Below are 20030 nucleotides of genomic sequence, written 5' to 3'. Positions count from 1 at the left end.
TTCTACTTGCATTTTTAATGTGCTTTCAAAGTGCTAGGTTGGCAGAAGCTGGGACAAGTAACAGGAGCTCACCTCGTTATGCAGTGCTAGAGATTCGAACTGCTGAACTGCCAACCTTCTGATCAACAAGCTCAGTGTCTTAGCCACTGAGTCACCATGTCCCCTAGAATTATCCCGAAAAGTATCCTTTTCAGGATACTTCTTCTAATTAAGCAGAAAAAACAGAAGCCTTTGGATCCAAAGTATACAAAGAGATGGAAGGAGAGATAGGCTTATTTTGCTTCCCAGGTATGGTAATCATGGTACCACAGCAGACTGTCTTCTGAAATAACTGGGTTTCAAGTCGCTAGACAATAAGAGACTGTCTTTTTTCAAAAGGTGTGTTGCTTGGAATTCAGCCTTGGCACAGGAAGCCACAAGGAAAGTCATCCTTAACAATGGTGCCCTTATCATTCTCCTTCAGAGAGTTTAACTTAATTAAATGACACAATATATTCTTCTCTTTTTTTTCAGTCGCAAGGAAGAAAAAGAATGTCAAATAGTATTCATTAAAAACATAGAATCATATATTGCAGGGATCTTCACAATCTAATTCCCAAATAATGATGATACATTTCCTCTGGGCACAAAACAATGGAAAAAAAATGTTCCTGGTATTGAATCAGTCTTACCATCAAGACAAATTGGCAGACTACTTAGTTTTTGAAGGATGGACCCACAGATCTATGACCAGAGTCCAATTTGCTTTGCAAATGGAATAACAGCTGCTGGTTTCTTATCCCTCCTCAGCTATGATGACTCTCCAGCCCACATCCAGTTTTGGGGGAAGGAGGAATCTGCAGGATTGTTTTCCTTACACTCTATAAAATGCTTTTTTTGTTTCACGAAACCCTAAAAATTCTCACCCATTCATCTCTTCTTTCACCAAACCTGTATTTCCTAGTGCTAGACAAAAATCTTAATAATGGAGAACTGACAGGAAAAGGGGAAACAGCAGTGTTCTTGTTGGCTGTCATTAAGGTCTATGTTGTCATGATTTACATTAAGACTATTATATATTTTCCCCCAGAAGTTAATAGAAAAAAGTCAGTTAAGTGCCAGCTTATTACACAACCATTTTCCCCATAACCCATATTTTTCTGTCCTGCTTCTACAGGGATGCCTTCCAGATGTGTGAACATGCGCTCACCAGAGTTCCTGGTGAGCGCATTGACAGGGCATTTGGATTAGAGAATCTGATGCAGTGTATATCTTTTGCAAACCTTACCTGTTAGATTAGCTCAATGCACTAATATTTATAAAAGTTTAACAAATCATGGAAGTTCTGGTAATAATAAAGAATTAATGAATCCAGAGATAATGAAACTATTGTAATCAAGTGATTGCACATGTAGACAACAGCCTGTCCCATCATTGGGATGACACATTTTTAGTGTCAAGGAAATAGCCACTGTTCAGCCTGTCTTGAATCATCTTGCCAGCATGATACAAGAGAATCAGCACATCTTTTTGTCTGTCAAATAATAAAAACCCCTACTATTTATGAAGATGATAAAGTGTTTCTTTTCATCCCCCCTCTGGATCAGACACTATTAGCTGGCAGTAATCTTTGGGACAAGTTAAAGATAATGTAAACCTGTATGGCTACAAAATTATTTTTTAATGAAATCATTTTTCAGTTCCTTATTCCCTCTTTTAAAAATATCAGCACAACTAAGTTACATGTAATGTTACAAGTACAAACGTTTCCTTATGCAGTAGGACTTTGCCTCTGCAAGGCACCGGGCTCTGTGCCAACTTTATTTTCTTGGACTTTTAGACCAGGCGTTTGGGAATTTGTTCTACTCAGGAAGCTCTTTAATCTGAATATGCCACCTTTTAAATCTCCAGTCTGTGATCGGGTGAGGTTCCATAATGCAATACTAAAGCACTAAATTGCGAGTAGGGAATATTAGAGATTAGGAAGGCTAGGAATGCAAAAAGAGTTTTCCAATGGCCTCATCATTTTTCATTTGAATTCATATGGCTGCTCATCTCAACATTATGTCTTTGGGTGGTTAACAGTTAAAAAATATATGAATACTTTTGGCAATATAGTGTATAAGAAGAATGGGATTAAAAAAAAAACCTAACACAACCATCCCATGGGCATGACCATGTGTTCTGACTCTCTGGTCTTAGCCAAGACCAGGCATGAGGCTCATTCTTGGTCTTATAGTCAAATCATCAAGACCTTATGATAGGTCAACAGAATTGAGTCTAATCTGCTCTCAGGAGGGATGGTATTCCAAGGAAGAAAAATCATGTCAGAAAAAGCTCTCTTCCTGGGTCTTGACAAGTAGCACTCTTTACTGGATGGGATCCATAGCAAGCCTCTCCTATTGGATCTGTGGTGGGATAGGAGGACACAATCAAGGAGAGGCTCCCTTCTGTTCCCTCATCACCCTACCTGCCAACAGATGTTTGCAATCCCAAAACCGTCCAGAGTGGATTAAGCAAAAAAAAAAAAGGATTAACATCTTCCCATGCATTTGTTTGTTTCTTAATGAACTTTTAAGACTTAATAATTCAAATAGTGTTAACCCTATGCAGTGTGCAAGAAAAACACATAAATAACAAAGAAAAACAACAACTTAAACTATATAATATATAAAATGGTGACCTAAGAGGTTCCACAGATGTCTGTAGAAACAAACAGGTCTTCATAGCTTTTCTAAAGGCAAGAATGTGGGGAGTTGATGGCTTTTCACATTTGAAATGGGTGCTTTAAACCAGTGGTGAAATTCAATTTTTTTACTACCAGTTCTGAGGGCATGGCTTGCTGGGTGTGGCAGGGGAAGGATCCTGCAAAATCTCCATTCGCATCCCACTTCAGGGGAAGGATACTGCAGAATCCCCATTCCCACACCTCTCTGGGGCCAGGCAGAGGTAGTATTTGCTGTTTCTCTGAACTACTCAAAATTTTTGCTACCGGTTCTCCAGAACCTATCAGAAGCTACTGAATTTCACCCCTGCTTTAAACACTGGAATAGCCTAAGACAACATTTCACTACTTAACACTTCTGAAATTCCCTCCCAATATGAGCCCTAAATGAGAGAGTAGATGTATAAATCTAATGGTTGGCTGTGAGAAAGTTTAATTGGGAAGGTTTAAAATGACTTGGGTTGTTATTCTTTATTCCACCTGAACAAAACAAAACATGCAAAAAGGTATGCAGTAGTCTCAGAGCCAACGAACTGAATCCAAGGCAAGTGCTACATTCAGACGAAAGGAAACTGTTATCAAGACTGTAGCATTTCAGATGGAAACAGATTCATCCCAGCAGCTGTGCGTGTTAAAAGTACATTAACTGAAATTATCAGACTGGAACATCATAATAACCAGGTTGTGTTTCTGCAGCATGTTTGCAGAAATGACTAAATTAATACTGGATTAATATATCTGCCATCTGCCTCTAGAACAGGGGTGTCAAATTCGATTTCATTGAGGGCTGCATCAGGGTTGTGTTTGACCTAGGGGGTCCGGGGTGGCCATGGCTGGGATGGGTGTGGCCAGATCAACGTCACTCAAGTCAGGGGCAACTGTAGTGGCCCAAGCACTCTGCCAGCCAAAACAGGATCCTATGCTCTGTTTTCAGCTGCAACGACCTCATGCAACCTTCTGTCAGCAAAAATGGAGTTCAGGAGGGCCAAACTCTGTTTTTACTGGCAGAGGCATCATGGACTGATCCTTTGCTGTTTCCAGGGTGACCCCGTGGGGCAGATCTAAATGTCAACTCTGGCCGGCAGGCCTTGAGTTTGACACCCCTGCTCTAGAACATTGGTTTGAATGGGAAAAGATTTATTTCTTTAGCGTGTATACACACACACACACACACACACACACACACACACACACACACACACACACGTGTACATCCATGTGTGCATAATATGGACAAATGGACATGCAGAATATGGTCCAATTAAACCAACAAGCTACTGTCTTCATGGTTAATCAAAATAGTATACTATCTGTCCTTTAACATAGATACCAACAGTGCTTCTATAAAACAAAATTCAGTTTGGCCCATTGCTCTGGATGTCAGCACTTATAATGTCCTGATTTAAATACGCATATTGTTATGTCTGTCTTGGAATAATGCATACATGTGGATTTTAGTACCAAGCACTGCTGAGAATTTTTTTTTTCTAAAATTCATGCAGTCCTCAGTCTGAAAACAGCCAGACAATCTCTTCTGACTATAAAATCTGTGTCCTGTAAAAGGCAAAAGAAGCAGCAAGTTTTAAATAGTCTAGCAGTCAGAAATTCCCTTGAGATGAATGAAGAGAGACAGTGCAGTTTAAATCCAGAGACATTTTTTTCTCACACACAGTTCCCATCCTCAGTAGTTTTTTGAGATGGTTGCAGTACAGTAGTTCTGAGAACAGAAGAAAAATAAATAAATAGAAAGTACATACCCTTTTCTTCTGCGTACTGTTACAGAATGACTTGCATGACTTCTGGAAATGTACATGAAGGTGTTTCCAAATAGGCTACTTGTAGGTGAACGGGCACCTTGAGTGCCAATTCTGAGCACCAACAATCCCTTTGCTTATCATGGTCCCCAACTACCCTTAGCAAAGTGGCATAACTTAATTTAATATTTGGTTCTTCCATTTTCAAGAACAGGATCAAGACCAGTGATGGGTTGCAGGCAGTACGTATGCGCTTACCGGTGCCTGCCAGAAGCAGCAGCCACCATACCGGAACGGTGCTTTGGAGGTCCTGCCCACCCACCCTCGTTCCTTACCTGTATTTGAAGGAAACGCCCATCTGTGCACACACCCGCAGCATATGGTGCCTGTGCGACGCTCCGCCAAGCATCTGGAGCGTTGCAGGTGGTAGGTGCACATGCATGCACAGTTAGTGTGCCCGTGGTGCACGCCCGGCTCCCGTTGCAGCTTACCAGTTGCAACGGGAGCTGAAACCCACTACTGATCAAGACCATTCCCGGTCAGCTGTCTAGAAATTTGGAAGCAGAGTGATCTGAGTCACAAGAACATTTTCCTATTCATGTTCTTCACTAATTGGTATTGGAAGTCTCTGATGCTAGAGGTAATGCATTTTGCCTTCAAGACTAATAGCCATTGATGCAGGTCCATCGTTTTTCTAAAGCCATTCAAAGTGCTTGTGGTTACATGTTGTGGTAACCCATTCTATGGTTTAATAATGCACAGTGTGAAGTTCTTCCTTTTATTGCTTTCGCTGACATGGAAAAAATTGGGAGGGCTCATTCATGACAGTGCCAAGAAATGTACTTAAAAGCAGTTAGTTAGGCGGAAAAAGGTCGTGTCTTTAACAGCTTCCATCTTACAAGTCCTACACATTGTTAAAATATACTAGCTACAAAATCATCACTCCAATCATTTATAAGGTTACCAGGGCTGAGCTACAGAAATCCAGACAATTGAATAATAAGTTTTCTGTATCTTTATGCTGCCATCCAGCAGCTCAGATTTTTATTTATTTTATTTTTATTTATTTATTTAGTTTGTCACTCATGTACAAGACAACAGGAATAAGAATAAACATGAGTAAGAATACAGGAAATGCATACAATGGGGACAGTAGGACAGGGACGTTAGGCATGCTGGGGCACTTATGCATGCCCCTACTGATCTCTTAGGAATTGGATGAGGTCAACAGTAGACAGTCTAAGGTAAAGGTTATGGGGGTTTGAGGATGTAAAAACAGAATCAGGTAGTGCATTCCAGACATTGACCATTCTGTTGCTGAAGTCGTATTTTTTGCAGTCGAGTTTGGAGCGGTTTACTTTGAGTTTGTATTTATTGTGTGCTTGTGTATTATTGTGGTTGAAGCTGAAGTAGTCATTGACAGATAGGACATTGTAGCAGATAATTTTGTATACTACGCTTAGGTCAGACCGTAGGCCACTGCCAAGCCCAAAATTTCAAGCCTGGTGGCATAAAATATTCTGTTGCGAGCAGAGGAGTGGAGTGCTCTTCCCATGAAATATCTCTGGGCTCGCTTACTTGTGTTAATGCCCAATATACAGTGCGGATTCCAAACAGATGAACTGTATTCGAGAATTGGTCTAGCAAAGGTTTTGTATGCCCTAGTTTGCAGTACAATATTTCTGGAGAAGAAGCTTTGCAAGATTAGGTTAACAACTCTTAATGCCTTTTTGGTAATACTGTTGCAGTGAGCTCTGGTGCTTACATCATTTGATATGAGTACTCCAAGGTCCTTGACAGAGTGGGGATCGCCTACGAGGTCGTATCTGCCTAGCTTGTATTTGGTGTTCTGACTTTTTTTGCCAATGTGTAAGACAGAGCATTTGTTGGTTGAGGTTTGGAGTTGCCAATTGTTTGACCATTCAGACACATAGTCAAGGTCATTTTGAAGGGCAACAGCATTGTTGGTAGTGTTGAATAGTTTTATGTCATCAGCGAAGAGGACGTAGTGCTAATCAATAAGTTTTAGTGTGGTGTTCCTTTCATCCTTCCTTGATAAACACCGATGAAATATCATTTTACTTGACATGACAGTCCCAAGTGAACTAAGCAACTCTTTGGGGCATAAATTCAGGCACTCACTGAATTGTCACTGCCCGTATTTTATTTCATTTCACTCCCTTCCCAGCTCCATGTACCTACAGGATAATATTTCCTGCATATGAAGTAGTGGACTTAATGTGTGATCAATGTATGCCATAAATAAATGTGTGCGTTTTTAAGGTGCTACAAGTCTCTTTATTCTTCTTCCTGAAGCACAGCTGCTTCTCGAATAAGAACTAGAGACAAATTTCTTTTCTGAATTGGGGGGGATCCTCCCCCCCAAACCATGATGTCATTTAGGTTTGGCTGTGAGAATGGACAAAGGAAAACTGTTGTTTGAGCAAGAGCCAAGGGAACATCAAGAGGGGGTCGAGCCATGATTAGCTCTGAGAGTAAAAGTCTCTTTCTCAAGGTGAGATCTCTTCCCAAGCTCAGTTATTATAAAATACAACAAAGCTGGAATATTTAGAAATGCTGGAAATCTCCAGTAACCCCCCCCCAAAGGAAATCAAATCCAGGTACACACACTACGTCAATCGCATGGCTTGTGGAACTGGGCAGAAGAGTGGCTTGGAGGTCAAGCTCAATTCGAAGATGTTAGCTTTTATTCCTTGGTTTGGCTTGCCCTAAGGAGTTCAGCCAGGGTCTTCCTAGAAACAGCAACACAGTGGCGGACACCTCCCCCCTTGCTTCCACAACGATAGGTGACAAGGTCCATCATACAACGGAGGGTCTGTGTGTCACATTTGCTCCCAATAGGGTTGCTATAGGAAAGGGCAGATGCTGGGGGGAATGCAGAGGGCCTATTCACACCCCAGCCCTAATTCAAAGGTAATGTTTGAGTGGGGGCTGGGGAGGATCTCATAAGGGATTAGAGAAATATTTGCTTTGAATGGGGGGGGGTGACTTTAAGAGATGGGGAGAACAAAGGCAACTGTTTGAAAGAGAGACAAGAGGAGGCTGCGTGGAAAAATCACCCACTTCTATTCATTGCAGTCGATGGCTAGAATGTAGCTTTCACCTTTGCTTTCGAAGAGGAAGAAGTGAGAAATTAAGCAAGCTATTTCTGTAACTTATCTTGCTCCTGTTCTCAGGTACAGAAATAGCTTGCAAAAGATAGGCGCATCCCTCTGAAATTATGAGTCGGGGGGGCGTTATGAGTGTATATTATTATTCCAGGAGTCATCTGAATTTTGGGACAGTGATTATGCATTAAACCTCTTCACTAAGAAACAGTGCTGCATATAGTACAGGTAGCCCTTGACTTGCAACAGTTCATTTAGTGACCATTCGAAGTTACAATGGCACTGAAAAAAGTGCCTTACGTCCATTTTCATACTTATGACCATTGCAGCACCCCCATGGTAACGTGATTTACCTTTGGATGCTTGACAACTGAATCATATTTGTGATGGTTGCAGTGTCCCAGGGTCAGTGGTAGGTTCCTACCGGTTCAGACCGGTTTGGCTGAACCGGTAGTGATTTGGCGGTCTGGATCACTGGAACCGAGAGCGACCCAGGCCTGCCATGCCCCCAAACCGGTTCTCCTACTGGTTGTCCTACGGTGGTGCCCTCTTGTTTTTTGCTTCTGCGCATGTGCAGAACAATTTTTATTGTATTGTGCATGTGCGCATAGCCCCAATCAAGCACACACATGCACGCACATAGCATGCCCACGAGTGAACTGGCAGTAGTGCCTGCTGGAACCCACCCATGCCTGGGGTCATGTGATCCCCTTTTGCAACCTTCTGACAAGCAAAGTCAATGGGGAAACAAGATTCACTTAACAACCAGGTTACTATCTTATCAACTGCAGTGATTCATTTAACAGCTGTGGCAAGAAAAGTCATAAAATGGGGCAAAACCCACTTAACAAATTTCTCAGTCAGTAACATACATTCTGGGCTCATTTGTGGTTGTAAGTTGAGGACTACTTGTACCTAACTCAGCTTTTGCTGCTACAGTGAGAATATAGAGGAAACATTTCTGTTTCTGGAGGGCTAGCCAAATAGATTCCTATGTGCTTTGTGTTCAGCTTTAACAAGATCCTTTCTGTTAAATCTTGATGTTGAAATCAAAGTACATTCGTACAGCTGTTGGTAATTGAAATTACTTATTTGCAAATTTATACTTAGTTTCTTGGCAGAAGTCATAATTTGAATACAGGGAGATTTCTAAGGAAAAGAAGAAAATAAACGTTCAGCTTAAATTGTCCTTCAACACAGTGCTATTATATACGCTTGAATCCAACACATCTTGGAATTCAGGACTACATGATGGGAAAAGTTTGGAACCCATTATCATATAATAACCCCACTGAGACATTCAAACAGCAAGAGTTCATTAACTAATTTGCTCTAGTTAAGCTCTACCCCTCACTATTGTCAGTCAAATTATCCCAAGTCTTTGGAAGCACTTGTAGGATCATTGTGGCTGTTTGCAGAGAGAAAGGCAGGAGTTGTGCAAGTATAATATGAAGGCCTTCCTTCTGCAGACCTATGACAGCAATTCAGTGGGAGGGAGCAGTTATCTGATATGCTTGGCTCCCAACTACTCTTTGATAGATAGAATAGCAGAGTTGGAAAGGACCTTGAACGTCTTCTAGTCCAACCCCATGCTTGGGCAGGAAACCCTACACAACTTCAGATAAATGGTTATCCAATATCTTCTTAAAAACTTCCAGTGTTAGAGCACTCACAACTTCTGGAGGCAAGTTGTTCCACTGATTAATTGTTCTAACTGTCAGGAAAGTTCTCCTTAGTTCTAAGTTGCTTCTTCTCTCCTTGACTTTCCACCAATTGCTTCTTGTCCTACCTACAGGTGCTTTGGAGAATAGTTTGACTCCCTCTTCTTTGTGGCAACCCCTGAGATGTTGGAACACTGCTATCATGTCTCCCCTAGTCCTTAATGAGACATACCCAGTTCCTGCAACAGTTCTTCATGCGTTTTAGCCTCCAGTCCCCTAATCATCTTTGTTGCTCTTTTCTGCACTCTTTCTAGAGTCTTCACATCTTTTTTACATTGTGGCGACCAAAACTGAATGCAGTATTCCAAGTGTGGCCTTACCAAGGCATTATAAAGTGGTATTAAAACTTCACATGATCTTGCTTCTACCCCTCTGTTTATGTAGCCTAGAACTGTGTTGCCTTTTTTGGCAGCTGCTGCACACTGCTGGCTCATATTTAAATGGTTATCCACACCGGCTCTTGAAGATATGGACATTAATGAAGAAACCCCATTCATCTTAGACAAGTCCTTCCTGGAAACTCACTGAGCTTTTAGTTTTGAGACACTCTTTGTGTTTTTGATTTAGAGATGGGAACCCAATAGCTATTAACTCCAGGGGCCCTTATTAAATGAAGATGGCACGAAGTCATTTATATCATTCCTGGCTTGTACAGCTGCAGTTGAAGAACAACCACCCTTAACATCCATTCATGTAGATTGCTGGGAAGTGTAATTCAGTAAACTCTAGTGCAGGGGTCTTCAACCTTGGCAACTTTAAGCCTGGCAGACTTCAACTCCTAGAATTCCCCAGCCAGTTTTGGAGTTGAAGTCCGGAGTTGAAGTCTGCCAGGCTTAAAGTTGCCAAAGTTTGGAGAACCCTGCTCTAGTGAACCTCTAATTCCACAGCCTCATATTTTAGAATTAGAATTAGAATTGATTTTATTTGTAGGCCGCCCTTTTCCCTGAGGGGACTCAGGGCGGCTCACAGAAAACCAGGGAAGGGGGAATACAACACTAAGACGACAACACATAATAAAATAGCAAACAACATGCATACAACATTCGGGCGGGGTAATGGTCCTTATCCCCAGGCCTGACGGGCGAGCCAGTTCTTCAAGGCTGTGCGGAAGGCCTGGACGGTGGAGAGGGTACGAATCTCTACGGGGAGCTCGTTCCAAAGGGTCGGGGCCGCTGCTGAGAAGGCCCTCCTCCTTGTAGTTGCCAGCCGACACTGGCTGGCCGATGGAATACGGAGGAGGCCTAACCTATGAGATCTTATAGGTCGTAGGGAGGTAATTGGCAGAAGGCGGTCTCTCAAGTATCCAGATCCACTGCCATGTAGGGCTTTATGGGTGATCAGTAGCACCTTGAAGCGCATCCGGAGATCGACAGGTAGCCAGCGCAGCTCGCGGAGGATAGGTGTAATGCGGGTGAATCGGGGTGCACCCGCGATCACTCGCGCGGCTGCGTTCTGCACTAGCTGAAGTCGCCGGATGCACCTCAAGGGCAGCCCCATGTAGAGCACGTTGCAGTATTCCAGCCTAGAAATCACGAGGGCCCGAGTGACTGTTGTGAGGGCCTCCCGGTTCAGGTAGGGACGCAACTGGCGCACCAGGCGTACCTGGGCGAATGCCCCCCTGGTCACAGCCGCTATATGATGGTCGAATGACAGCTGTGGATCCAGGAGGACTCCCAAGTTGCGAACCCTCTCTGAGGGGTGTAAAATTTGACCCCCCAGCCTGAGTGTTGGATTAGTGGCCAAATTTTTGGGAGGGAAACACAACAGCCACTCGGTCTTTTCTGGGTTGAGCACAAGCTTGTTAATCCTCATCCAGTCCATGACGGCTTCAAGCCCCCGGTCCATTACGTCAACCGCTTCATTGATTTGGCACGGGGCGGACAGATACAATTGAGTATCGTCCGCGTATTGATGGTATCTAATCCCGTGCCTACGGATGATCTCTCCCAGCGGTTTCATGTAAATGTTAAATAGTAGGGGGGATAAGACCGAACCCTGCGGCACCCCATATTTCAGGGGCCTTGGGGACGATCTCTGCCCTCCCACTAACACCGACTGCGACCTGTCCGAGAGGTAGGAGGAGAACCACCGTAACACGGTGCCTCCCACTCCCACCTCCCGCAGTCTTCGCAGAAGGATACCATGGTCGATGGTATCGAAAGCCGCTGAGAGGTCAAGGAGGACCAGGATGGAGGGATGTCCTTCATCTCTGGCTCTCCAAAGATCATCCATCAATGCGACCAAGGCGGTTTCAGTGCTGTAACCGGGTCTGAAGCCTGACTGGAAGGGGTCTAGGTAGTCTGCTTCCTCCAAGGACCGTTGGAGCTGGAAGGCCACCACCTTCTCAACAACCTTCCCCAGAAAGGGGAGGTTGGAGACCGGGCGGTAGTTGTTAAGGACAGCTGGATCTAGGGATGGCTTCTTCAGAAGGGGTCTCACCACCGCCGCTTTTAGTGCGGCGGGGAAGTTCCCCTCCCGAAGAGAGGCGGTTACAACCGCCTGGATCCAGCCTCGTGTCACCTCACTGCAGTTAGAAACCAGCCATGAGGGACACGGATCCAGAGCACAGGTGGAGGAACTCACAGCTCTCATGGCCTTGTCCACATCCCCGGGGGTAACCTCCTGAAACTCAACCCAGAGCTGTTGAACTTGATCCCCCTGAGTCTCGGCTGGAACTGCGGGTGTGGAGTCCAAGTCCGTCCGAAACCGAGCAATTTTGTCCGCTAAGAATTGGGCATATTCTTCAGCTCTGCCCTGCAAGGGTTCCCCCGCCTCCCTTTTGTTCAATAGGGAGCGGGTTATCCTAAACAGGGCGGCTGGGCGGGACTCAGCGGATGCGACCAGGGAGGCTATATGTGATCTTTTGGCTGCCCTAAGTGCCCTAGTATATTCCCTGGTGCAGGTGGTTACCATTGCTCGGTTCGCTGCGGACTTATCGGACCTCCAACGGTGCTCTAGGCATCTCCTCCGGCGCTTCATCTCCCGGAGCTCCTCGGTGAACCAAGGAGGTCTCCGGGATCCGCCGCCTCGGAGGGGCCGCAGTGGCGCAATCCGGTCGAGGGCCTCTGACGCTGCCGAATGCCACGCAGCAGCCAGAGTCTCTACCGGACTGTGGGCGAAAGTATCAGGAATAACCCCAAGCTCTGTCTGGAACCTTACTGGCTCCATAAGACGCCTGGGGCGGAACCACCTGGTCGGTTCCTCCTCCCTACAGTGGGGGTTTGGCCTCCGGAAGTCGAGCCTCAGTAGGCAATGGTCTGACCACGACAGGGGTATGATGTCACTCCCCCTCAGACCAAGATCACACATCCACTGCTCCGAGAGAAATACGAGGTCAAGCATGTGTCCCGCTGAATGGGTTGGGCCTCGGATTACTTGAGTCAAGCCCATGGCTGTCATGGAAGCCATGAACTCCTGCGCCCCATCAGAGTTTTCACCGAGCGACGGCAAATTAAAGTCCCCCAGGACCATCAACCTAGGGAACTCAATCGCCAGCTCGGCTACTGACTCGAGGAGCGAGGGGAGGGCTGCTGCAACGCTGTTGGGAGGCAGGTACGTTAGCAGCAAACCCACTTGACCCTTGAGGTCCAACTTTAACAGCAAAGACTCACACCCGACAATCTCCGGAGCAGGGACCCTACGAGGAACTAACGACTCCCGGATAACAACGGCCACACCTCCACCCCTTCCCTGGGCTCTCGGCTGATGCAGCACCTGAAATCCTTCTGGGCACAGTTCTACAAGGGGGACTCCTCCCTCTGGGCCCAGCCAGGTTTCAGTAATACATGCCAGGTCTGCCCTCTCGTCTAAAATTAAGTCCCGGACGAGAGGTGCTTTATGTACAACAGACCTGGCATTTAGCGACGACAGCCTGAGACCAGGGTCCTGATTACTTGCGCCATCTGGTCTTGGAGTGGGGCTCCTAGGGCCGGAAGGAGGGATCTCTGTGATGTAGCGAACCCTCCTTCCCCGGTAATGGCCTGCCCTAAAGTCCCCGCCGTATCTGCCCCTCCCTGTTACGACCGCAATACCCCGACCCTCTCCCGTGTCTCTGGTCCCCTCAGCCACCCCCATGGCCCCCGCAACTCCCGGCAGGTCCTCCGAATCATACATACTCAAACACTTATTATTTTCAGAACAGCCCAATAAATTGGGCTTTTAATGAAACACAATTACACTACATTCTGACTAAGATAAATATTCATCTTAAAGGCTAAATTAGAGGAGACAAGAGGTATATGGAATGAATGTCCTAATTCTTTAATTTCGGGGCAATATAAATTGCAGGAGGGTTAATGTTTTGGGTGCGTGAAGATAATTCTTTTCTTCTATCTTCAATGCCCATTCCCCCCCTTTCTTGTTAGAGAAAATATGCCATCGTTACAGATTTAAACAACAGAACAAACAGCAGCATACTTAGTGATTCCTCGGGCAAATAGTAGATGAGGAAATAGCACCAATTAGATTCTTGATACTTTGGTGCTTTTTTTCTCCTATAGTATCTTTACTAGTTGATGTATGCATTACATAGGAGAAATGAGAATAACCACTTAAGCAATGTTTACACAGAAAAGAACATTCTAATTATCCTCCTTTTGAGGGATTAAGGATGATGAAAAATGTGGTTGATAGCCAGGTTGAATAATGCAGCTAAATTCATAGATAATGCAAAATTTCACCAGAGTTTTGAAACGGCTTTAGCTTTTTGCATCTACCATCTCACTGTATAAATAGAAAGACCCTTTCCCCTGACACTATTCCCTCGGGAAGCTCTGGCCGATGGTACAGGCAGGGTCATAGGGGACACAGCTCCCATTCAGTTTGCCTGAGAAAGTCAAACTGCATGTTAATGCTACATGTTTTTTCATATCTTTCCATTTGATGGAAAGGCATTGGTTTTTTTCCTTCCTTTTATTAAAATGCGTTCTTAAAGTCTATGTTTAATGTCCTGCTGATTGATGAAACTTACACCTTCTCCTTTAGAAACACCTATTGGTAAAGGAAATTAGGTTTGTCTTTTTATCTGCTAGACACAGTTCTTTGGGTATAGCTGAAACATTTGGTATGTTCTCAGTCGGGTATAGATCCATCAAAAGAGCTCCCTTCAGAAGTGGTATTCAGCACGTTTTGACCAGTTCTGGAGAACTGGTAGTGGAAATTTTGAGTAGTTCAGAGAACTGGTAAAAACTACTTCTGACTGGCCCTGCCCGCATCTATTCTCTGCCTCCTGAGTCCCAGTTGATCGGGAAGAAATTGGGATTTTGCAGTAACCTTCCCCTGGAGTGGGAGGAAATGGGCATTTTACAGTATCTTTCCCCTGCCACACCCACCAAGCCATGCCATGCCCACCAAACCGCGCCCACAGAACTGGTAGTAAAATTTTTTGAATCCCACCACTGGTCCCCTTGCCAACATTGCCATGTCCCTGTCACAGGGCACATGTGATTTCTCATATTTTAGCCCCTTTAAAATGTACGATTGTAGCAAGAGACAGTTGCAATCCAGCATAGTAGTAGATACTCCATGGTATTTTCATGGGAACATGAGTAGTGGGGACAGTTTTCCGCACTACTGAAAGAGATCTCCACCTCAATCTGGAAAAGCACTTTGTGAAAGTTAGGCAGAAGTGGGAACAGGCAAATTATTTCAGCAATCAGTGAAGAGATTTAGACACACATTCTTTCCTTAGAACAGCATATATCAATTCAGTGTCTCAGCCAGTAATGGAAAGACTTCAGAATGTCTTCCTGATACTTGCCAAAAAGCTATAGTGTATTGGGCAAGACAGAACTTTACTTCAAGGACTTCTTAATAAATAATATTAACTGAAGTCTCCTGGCTCATGTTGTGTGAGAGATAAGATGATGTGAAACCGTTTCTTCTGGCATTATGATCCAAGATTTATGAACTGTTGTTGTTACTGCTGTATAGCATAGTTTCCAGGAACTCTATTCAGAATGAGAGGACAGTATCAGTGTCCATTTCCTATTCTGCTTTCGCCCCAAGGAAAATATTACTAGGAGAAAGGTGGGAAAAATATTGGACTGACCATGGACTGGGGTGATATTAAATGTGGTGTCACTCAACCCATGTTTTTGAAATACTGTATATTGGGAAATATGACATGAAATCATAGATGTTCATCTCAAATATCTGTTTTTTATTTATGCATATAACCCATCCCTTGTTAATAAAACCTTGCAAATATATAAAAAATCAAAGAAGACAGAGACTATGACATGTGTAAAACACTTCCCTTTTCCAGAAGCTAGGAACAGCTTCAAGAAAGCTCACCTTGGTGCCATTCCTCTTACTTGTCCTGTATTCTTGAGAATTGAGCTGAGATTCCACTCTTTCAATGGCTTTACTCCAGGGGTGGGCTTCAAAAATTCAAAAGTTCTCTGCCCGATTGCTGCATGAGTGTGGCCATGGCGGGCATGGCCTAGTCAGCCTCCTGTACCATGGCAGCGGTGGGGGGGGGAGAGAGCATTTTCGCCTTCCCCAGGCTCTGGAGGCTTTCCTTCAGCTTCTGGGAGAGCAAAAACTTCCTCGCCCGGACTCCAGAGGCCTTCCGGGAGGCCCAATTTCCCCCTCCCCAAGCCTCCAAGGGGGCCCTGCACTTACCTCGCATCCAGAATGGGCTGCATGGTGACTCCTGGGAAGGGCAGGGTGGGCATGGCCAGCCAGGGGTGAGATTTGGAGGTTCTCCGAACTGGCTATAACGTTAGCTATGGGTTCTCTTGAATCTGGGCGAACCTGTAGCAGCCCATCCCTGCTTTACTCTCCTGTCCCTGGTGTTTCAGTTGCTTTATTTGTGTTGCAGTCCAACTCTGATACTGTGGAATACCCATAACCAGTTTGGAAGTTACTTCAATTAGGAAGTTCCATAAGAAGGCCTTATCCCAAAATGGCCTTATATATTACACTGGCCAATACATTCATATCAAAGAATACATTTGTTTTACTTCTAACACAGAATTCAAAGTGACAAATGTGAATTTTCTATGTGGTCTCTCTCATCTATTCCTTGACCCAGAGGCTCAGACCTCTAGAGCTGAGTATGATGGTGGCATTAGGTCTTGATTTCTCCTGTACTGCAACAAAGATCCCTGCCCTCTATGCAGCTGGTAGGCAGGTTCTTCCGGACGAAAACTGTCTTTCAATTGCCCTTGAAGAACAACAAAGCAGAGTATCTTCATATGGGAAATGTCTGCTGCCTCAGTCTGAATTTACTGCATTTTTATCAGTCAGGCTAAATATATTTCAAGCAGAAAATCATGGACTTAAAATAAGTTTCCAAAATATTTACTGGGACACCAAAGTCTACTTCCCAGCCATGTTCAGAGGCCCTGAGAAATCTGTTGTGCAAGAATCTCTAAAAGCATCAGTTCTCCCCTTCTTTTGACTTTTGGCAATTTGTCCTTGAGGCTTCTGGCTCCAACCATCCCTGGCTCTTTACATTTAATCTATCATTGTTATTATCTTTCCCCCACTTCAGACATTTTGAGCTTTTTCCTCTAGGTTTTTATTTTAATGTGGATGTTCTACGAAAGAACAATAGGCCCCAGAACTGAAGGGCGGCAGCTTCTGACCCAGGCAACTGGAGAGAGATGTCCTTAGGGCAGTGGTTCCCAAACTTGGCAACTTTAAGACTTGCGGACTTAAACTACCAGAATTCTCCAGCCAGCTCTGCTGGCTGGAGAATTCTGGGAGTTGAAGTCCGCAAGTCTTAAAGTTGCCAAGTTTGGGAACCACTGCCTTAGGGTACTGTCAAAAAAGGCATGATGGCAACTGAAATGATGCAATTGAAGCTCTGACCATTCTGTAAAACACAGGTTGGATGGAGCCTCGATTGCACAGTGGCATCCACTATCTTATTTTTTTAAAACCAAATCTTGTGGTCACCCCAGTAAATAGGGATGCCGCTCAAGTAGACTACCATAGCAAGTAGACCCCCACAAAAAGCAGATAGTTTGCTTCCCTCCTGTGGGACTATGAAATACAAAACAACTATGACCTAAAGGAATGTTACTTTGCCTTCCCCCTTCAAGCTGTTATAGTTTATAGATTGTGTCCCTCTTTGGTTGAACTTTGAAGCAAAAATGCTTCTCCTAGGGGGTTCTCATTTTGTGGTACATCTGTGGAGAAAAGGTGATTGTGGCTTATTATTCTGTTTGCTTATTTTACATTTTTTGTGCAAAGGCTGCCCCTCTGTCTATTTTTACATATATTTAAGTGTTGCAAAGAGGACATCACATTAACTCCATAACTTGATCCATATCCAGGGTTTGAAAATACGTTGTAGTCTTCCACTGATGCCTCATTGGGATCTGGCACTATGGTCTTGTTTCTGCCTCAGGTAAGCTGGCTTAGTTTTGCAATAGCATCATAAACTGAGTTTGGATGACTGTCCTGTGCTATTAGTATTATCCTAGAGGACAAGGAATCAGCTTGGATGGGACCTGATTAGGTACCATATATGGTCCTGGCCGAAATCCCAGTATGCCAGATATTTTAGGGGCTAGGCTTATATGAAGAATACAGAGAGCTTTACATATTTTATTTGTAACATCTTCCTGAAGTGATGCGGTGGCCTAGAGGTGGAGCTGTCATCTCACAATTAGGAGGCTGTGAGTTTGATCCTAGGTAGAGGCAGGTATTTCTCTTTCTGGGCACACCAAGAATGAGCTGCTGAACAAAATTCTCCATTGGTGACAGGAAGGGCACCTGGCCATTAAAACACTCCGCTAGTTCCATTCAGGTGCCCAGACCCCACCCCTTCAAGGGATTATGGGGTTGTTGAATTATGATGATGATTTGTAACATCTTCCTCCTCAAATCACTATAAAATGTTCAAAGTAGCATTTGCAAATAGAAACTGTTTAGAAATCAGGCAAGAGTCTCATCAACCCCAGTCCTGCTGTGCCGGCAGGCCTGGGGTTGATGAGTTCCCCTCCCCTCTCGACTTGTATGGCTGTATGACTCTTGTGTATTTTAATTATATGTATTGTGTTTGTATCCCCTTTCCCCTTTTGAGTTGTTCGCCGCACTGAGTCCCTCCCGGAGAAGGGCGGCATACAAATAAATTAAATCTTAATCTTAATCTTAATCTATACACAAATGATTTATTTCAGTTGTTTCTGCAATCTCTGTCTCCTTCTGGCACTGTCTGTACTGTAGTGCTGAGAATGTTCCTCAGAGTTGGTGTCACCCATTCTATGTCATTGATCTAATCTACTTACCTGTAAACCACCGTAGCAATTTCATCTAGTGCCATCACTATTCTTACAAGGAACACTACAGCTTGAATTTGCAGAACTGGAACAGGGTGAAATGAATTTGCTTGGCGTCTAAGCAATAAGAACTGATCTAACGTCTTGTTATAATTAGCTTTCCATTTTTGTACTTCTCTGAATTTTGCAGGGCTGTTCTTTGATATAAAGCACATATAGAAATGTGCACATGAGTAAAAACAGGGCACATTAAGAGGAATATATTAGGAAAATGTTTGGAAATAATGTGCATATTAAAAGAAAGTGCTTATGAATTTCATGCATAAATAAATGTGCTACAAAACAAATATGAATTTTCATATGGACTTTTTAAAAACATTGTAAACATATGTTGCAATGGGCTGGAATACATTTATATTTGGAAAAAACTCAAACATTAGAAAATTCAAAACTGAGAGACTCACCAACTCCTACTTCATAAAACTACCTTCAGCGTTCTGTCACAAAGATGATACCATATGAAATTCCATGGAAACACTATTTGTTTTTATAAGAGCCCTGAATTAATCTGCCATCACAGTAGGTAGAACTATTGATCCCAAATCATTTCCCACAGACTGTCAGCTAACTCTGAAGGCCTCTATCCAAATACCACCTCCCCAGTGTCACAACTCTTTAAAATGTTGGTTTAAACCACAATCATTAACAAGTCCATAAAAACAAATCTTGGGATTGAGAAGTTGCCTTTGTCATTTCTAATGAATGAGAAAACCAAGATAGAATAGATGAGCTTGTTTTTATGAATGGATGGGATGACCAGCCTTTAAGAAGAATTCCTTCACAAATCTACAGTCTGGCAGATATGTCATTCTCTTGGATGTTTGACAGCAAGACCCTCTTTTCATTGCTGGGACCAAGAGAACAAACGACAGATGCTAGCGCACATTCTGCTTTCCAGGCAGCCAGCAGAGGTCATTGTATCTCTGACAAAACCCAGTGCCATCTTTGCAATTTTGGCTGAAGTCTTATGCTAAGTGTTTTGCCACTGTTTGACTGCCTTCCAAATAACTTCTTAGAAATGGTTAACAAAACTTCCATAAGTCAATCAACTCTGATCTTTTCACCGGCTTTGAATTACTTACTTTTCTTCTTGAAAAAGCCAGGGGAGAACAAGGAGAGAGTTATTAATGTTTTAGAGGAACTGATTTAAAGGCAGGTTATAGCAATGGATCTTGCTCTGCAGCGAGACAGTAGGGCTCCAGAAAATCATACTATTTGAAGCCAGAAGCCTATCTTGTACAGACAGAAAATAAATTCTGCTAGCTGTTTGCAAATGCATGCACATGTGTGCGCGTGCATTACTTTTTTTGCAGGGTTTGATACATTGAGATTTTGCAATGAATACATACAAAGGAGGCATATAATTTAGGAAATATTCTGACCCTGAGTTTATAAATATCAGTTGCATGTACCAAAGTATAGTGTGACTG

The 20030-nt window shown here is 43.7% G+C and overlaps 1 protein-coding gene across 1 annotated transcript; it reads right to left on the bottom strand.

Annotated features, from left to right (window-relative positions):
• Positions 1–5654: 5654 nt before the first annotated feature.
• On the bottom strand, positions 5655–7279 carry LOC148044988 (uncharacterized). Its single transcript, XM_087718840.1, is given in 3 exon segments — positions 5655–5941; positions 5944–6469; positions 7187–7279. Coding segments are annotated over 3 exon segments (906 nt in total).
• Between the last annotated feature and the right edge of the window lie 12751 nt (positions 7280–20030).

The sequence above is a fragment of the Thamnophis sirtalis genome, unplaced genomic scaffold (genome assembly GCF_051295495.1).
Source record: "Thamnophis sirtalis isolate CommonGarterSnake01/CBP01778 unplaced genomic scaffold, rThaSir2_p1.2 scaffold_6, whole genome shotgun sequence".
Lineage (NCBI taxonomy): Eukaryota > Metazoa > Chordata > Lepidosauria > Squamata > Natricidae > Thamnophis > Thamnophis sirtalis.
This window is presented reverse-complemented; position numbering and strand designations above follow the sequence as displayed.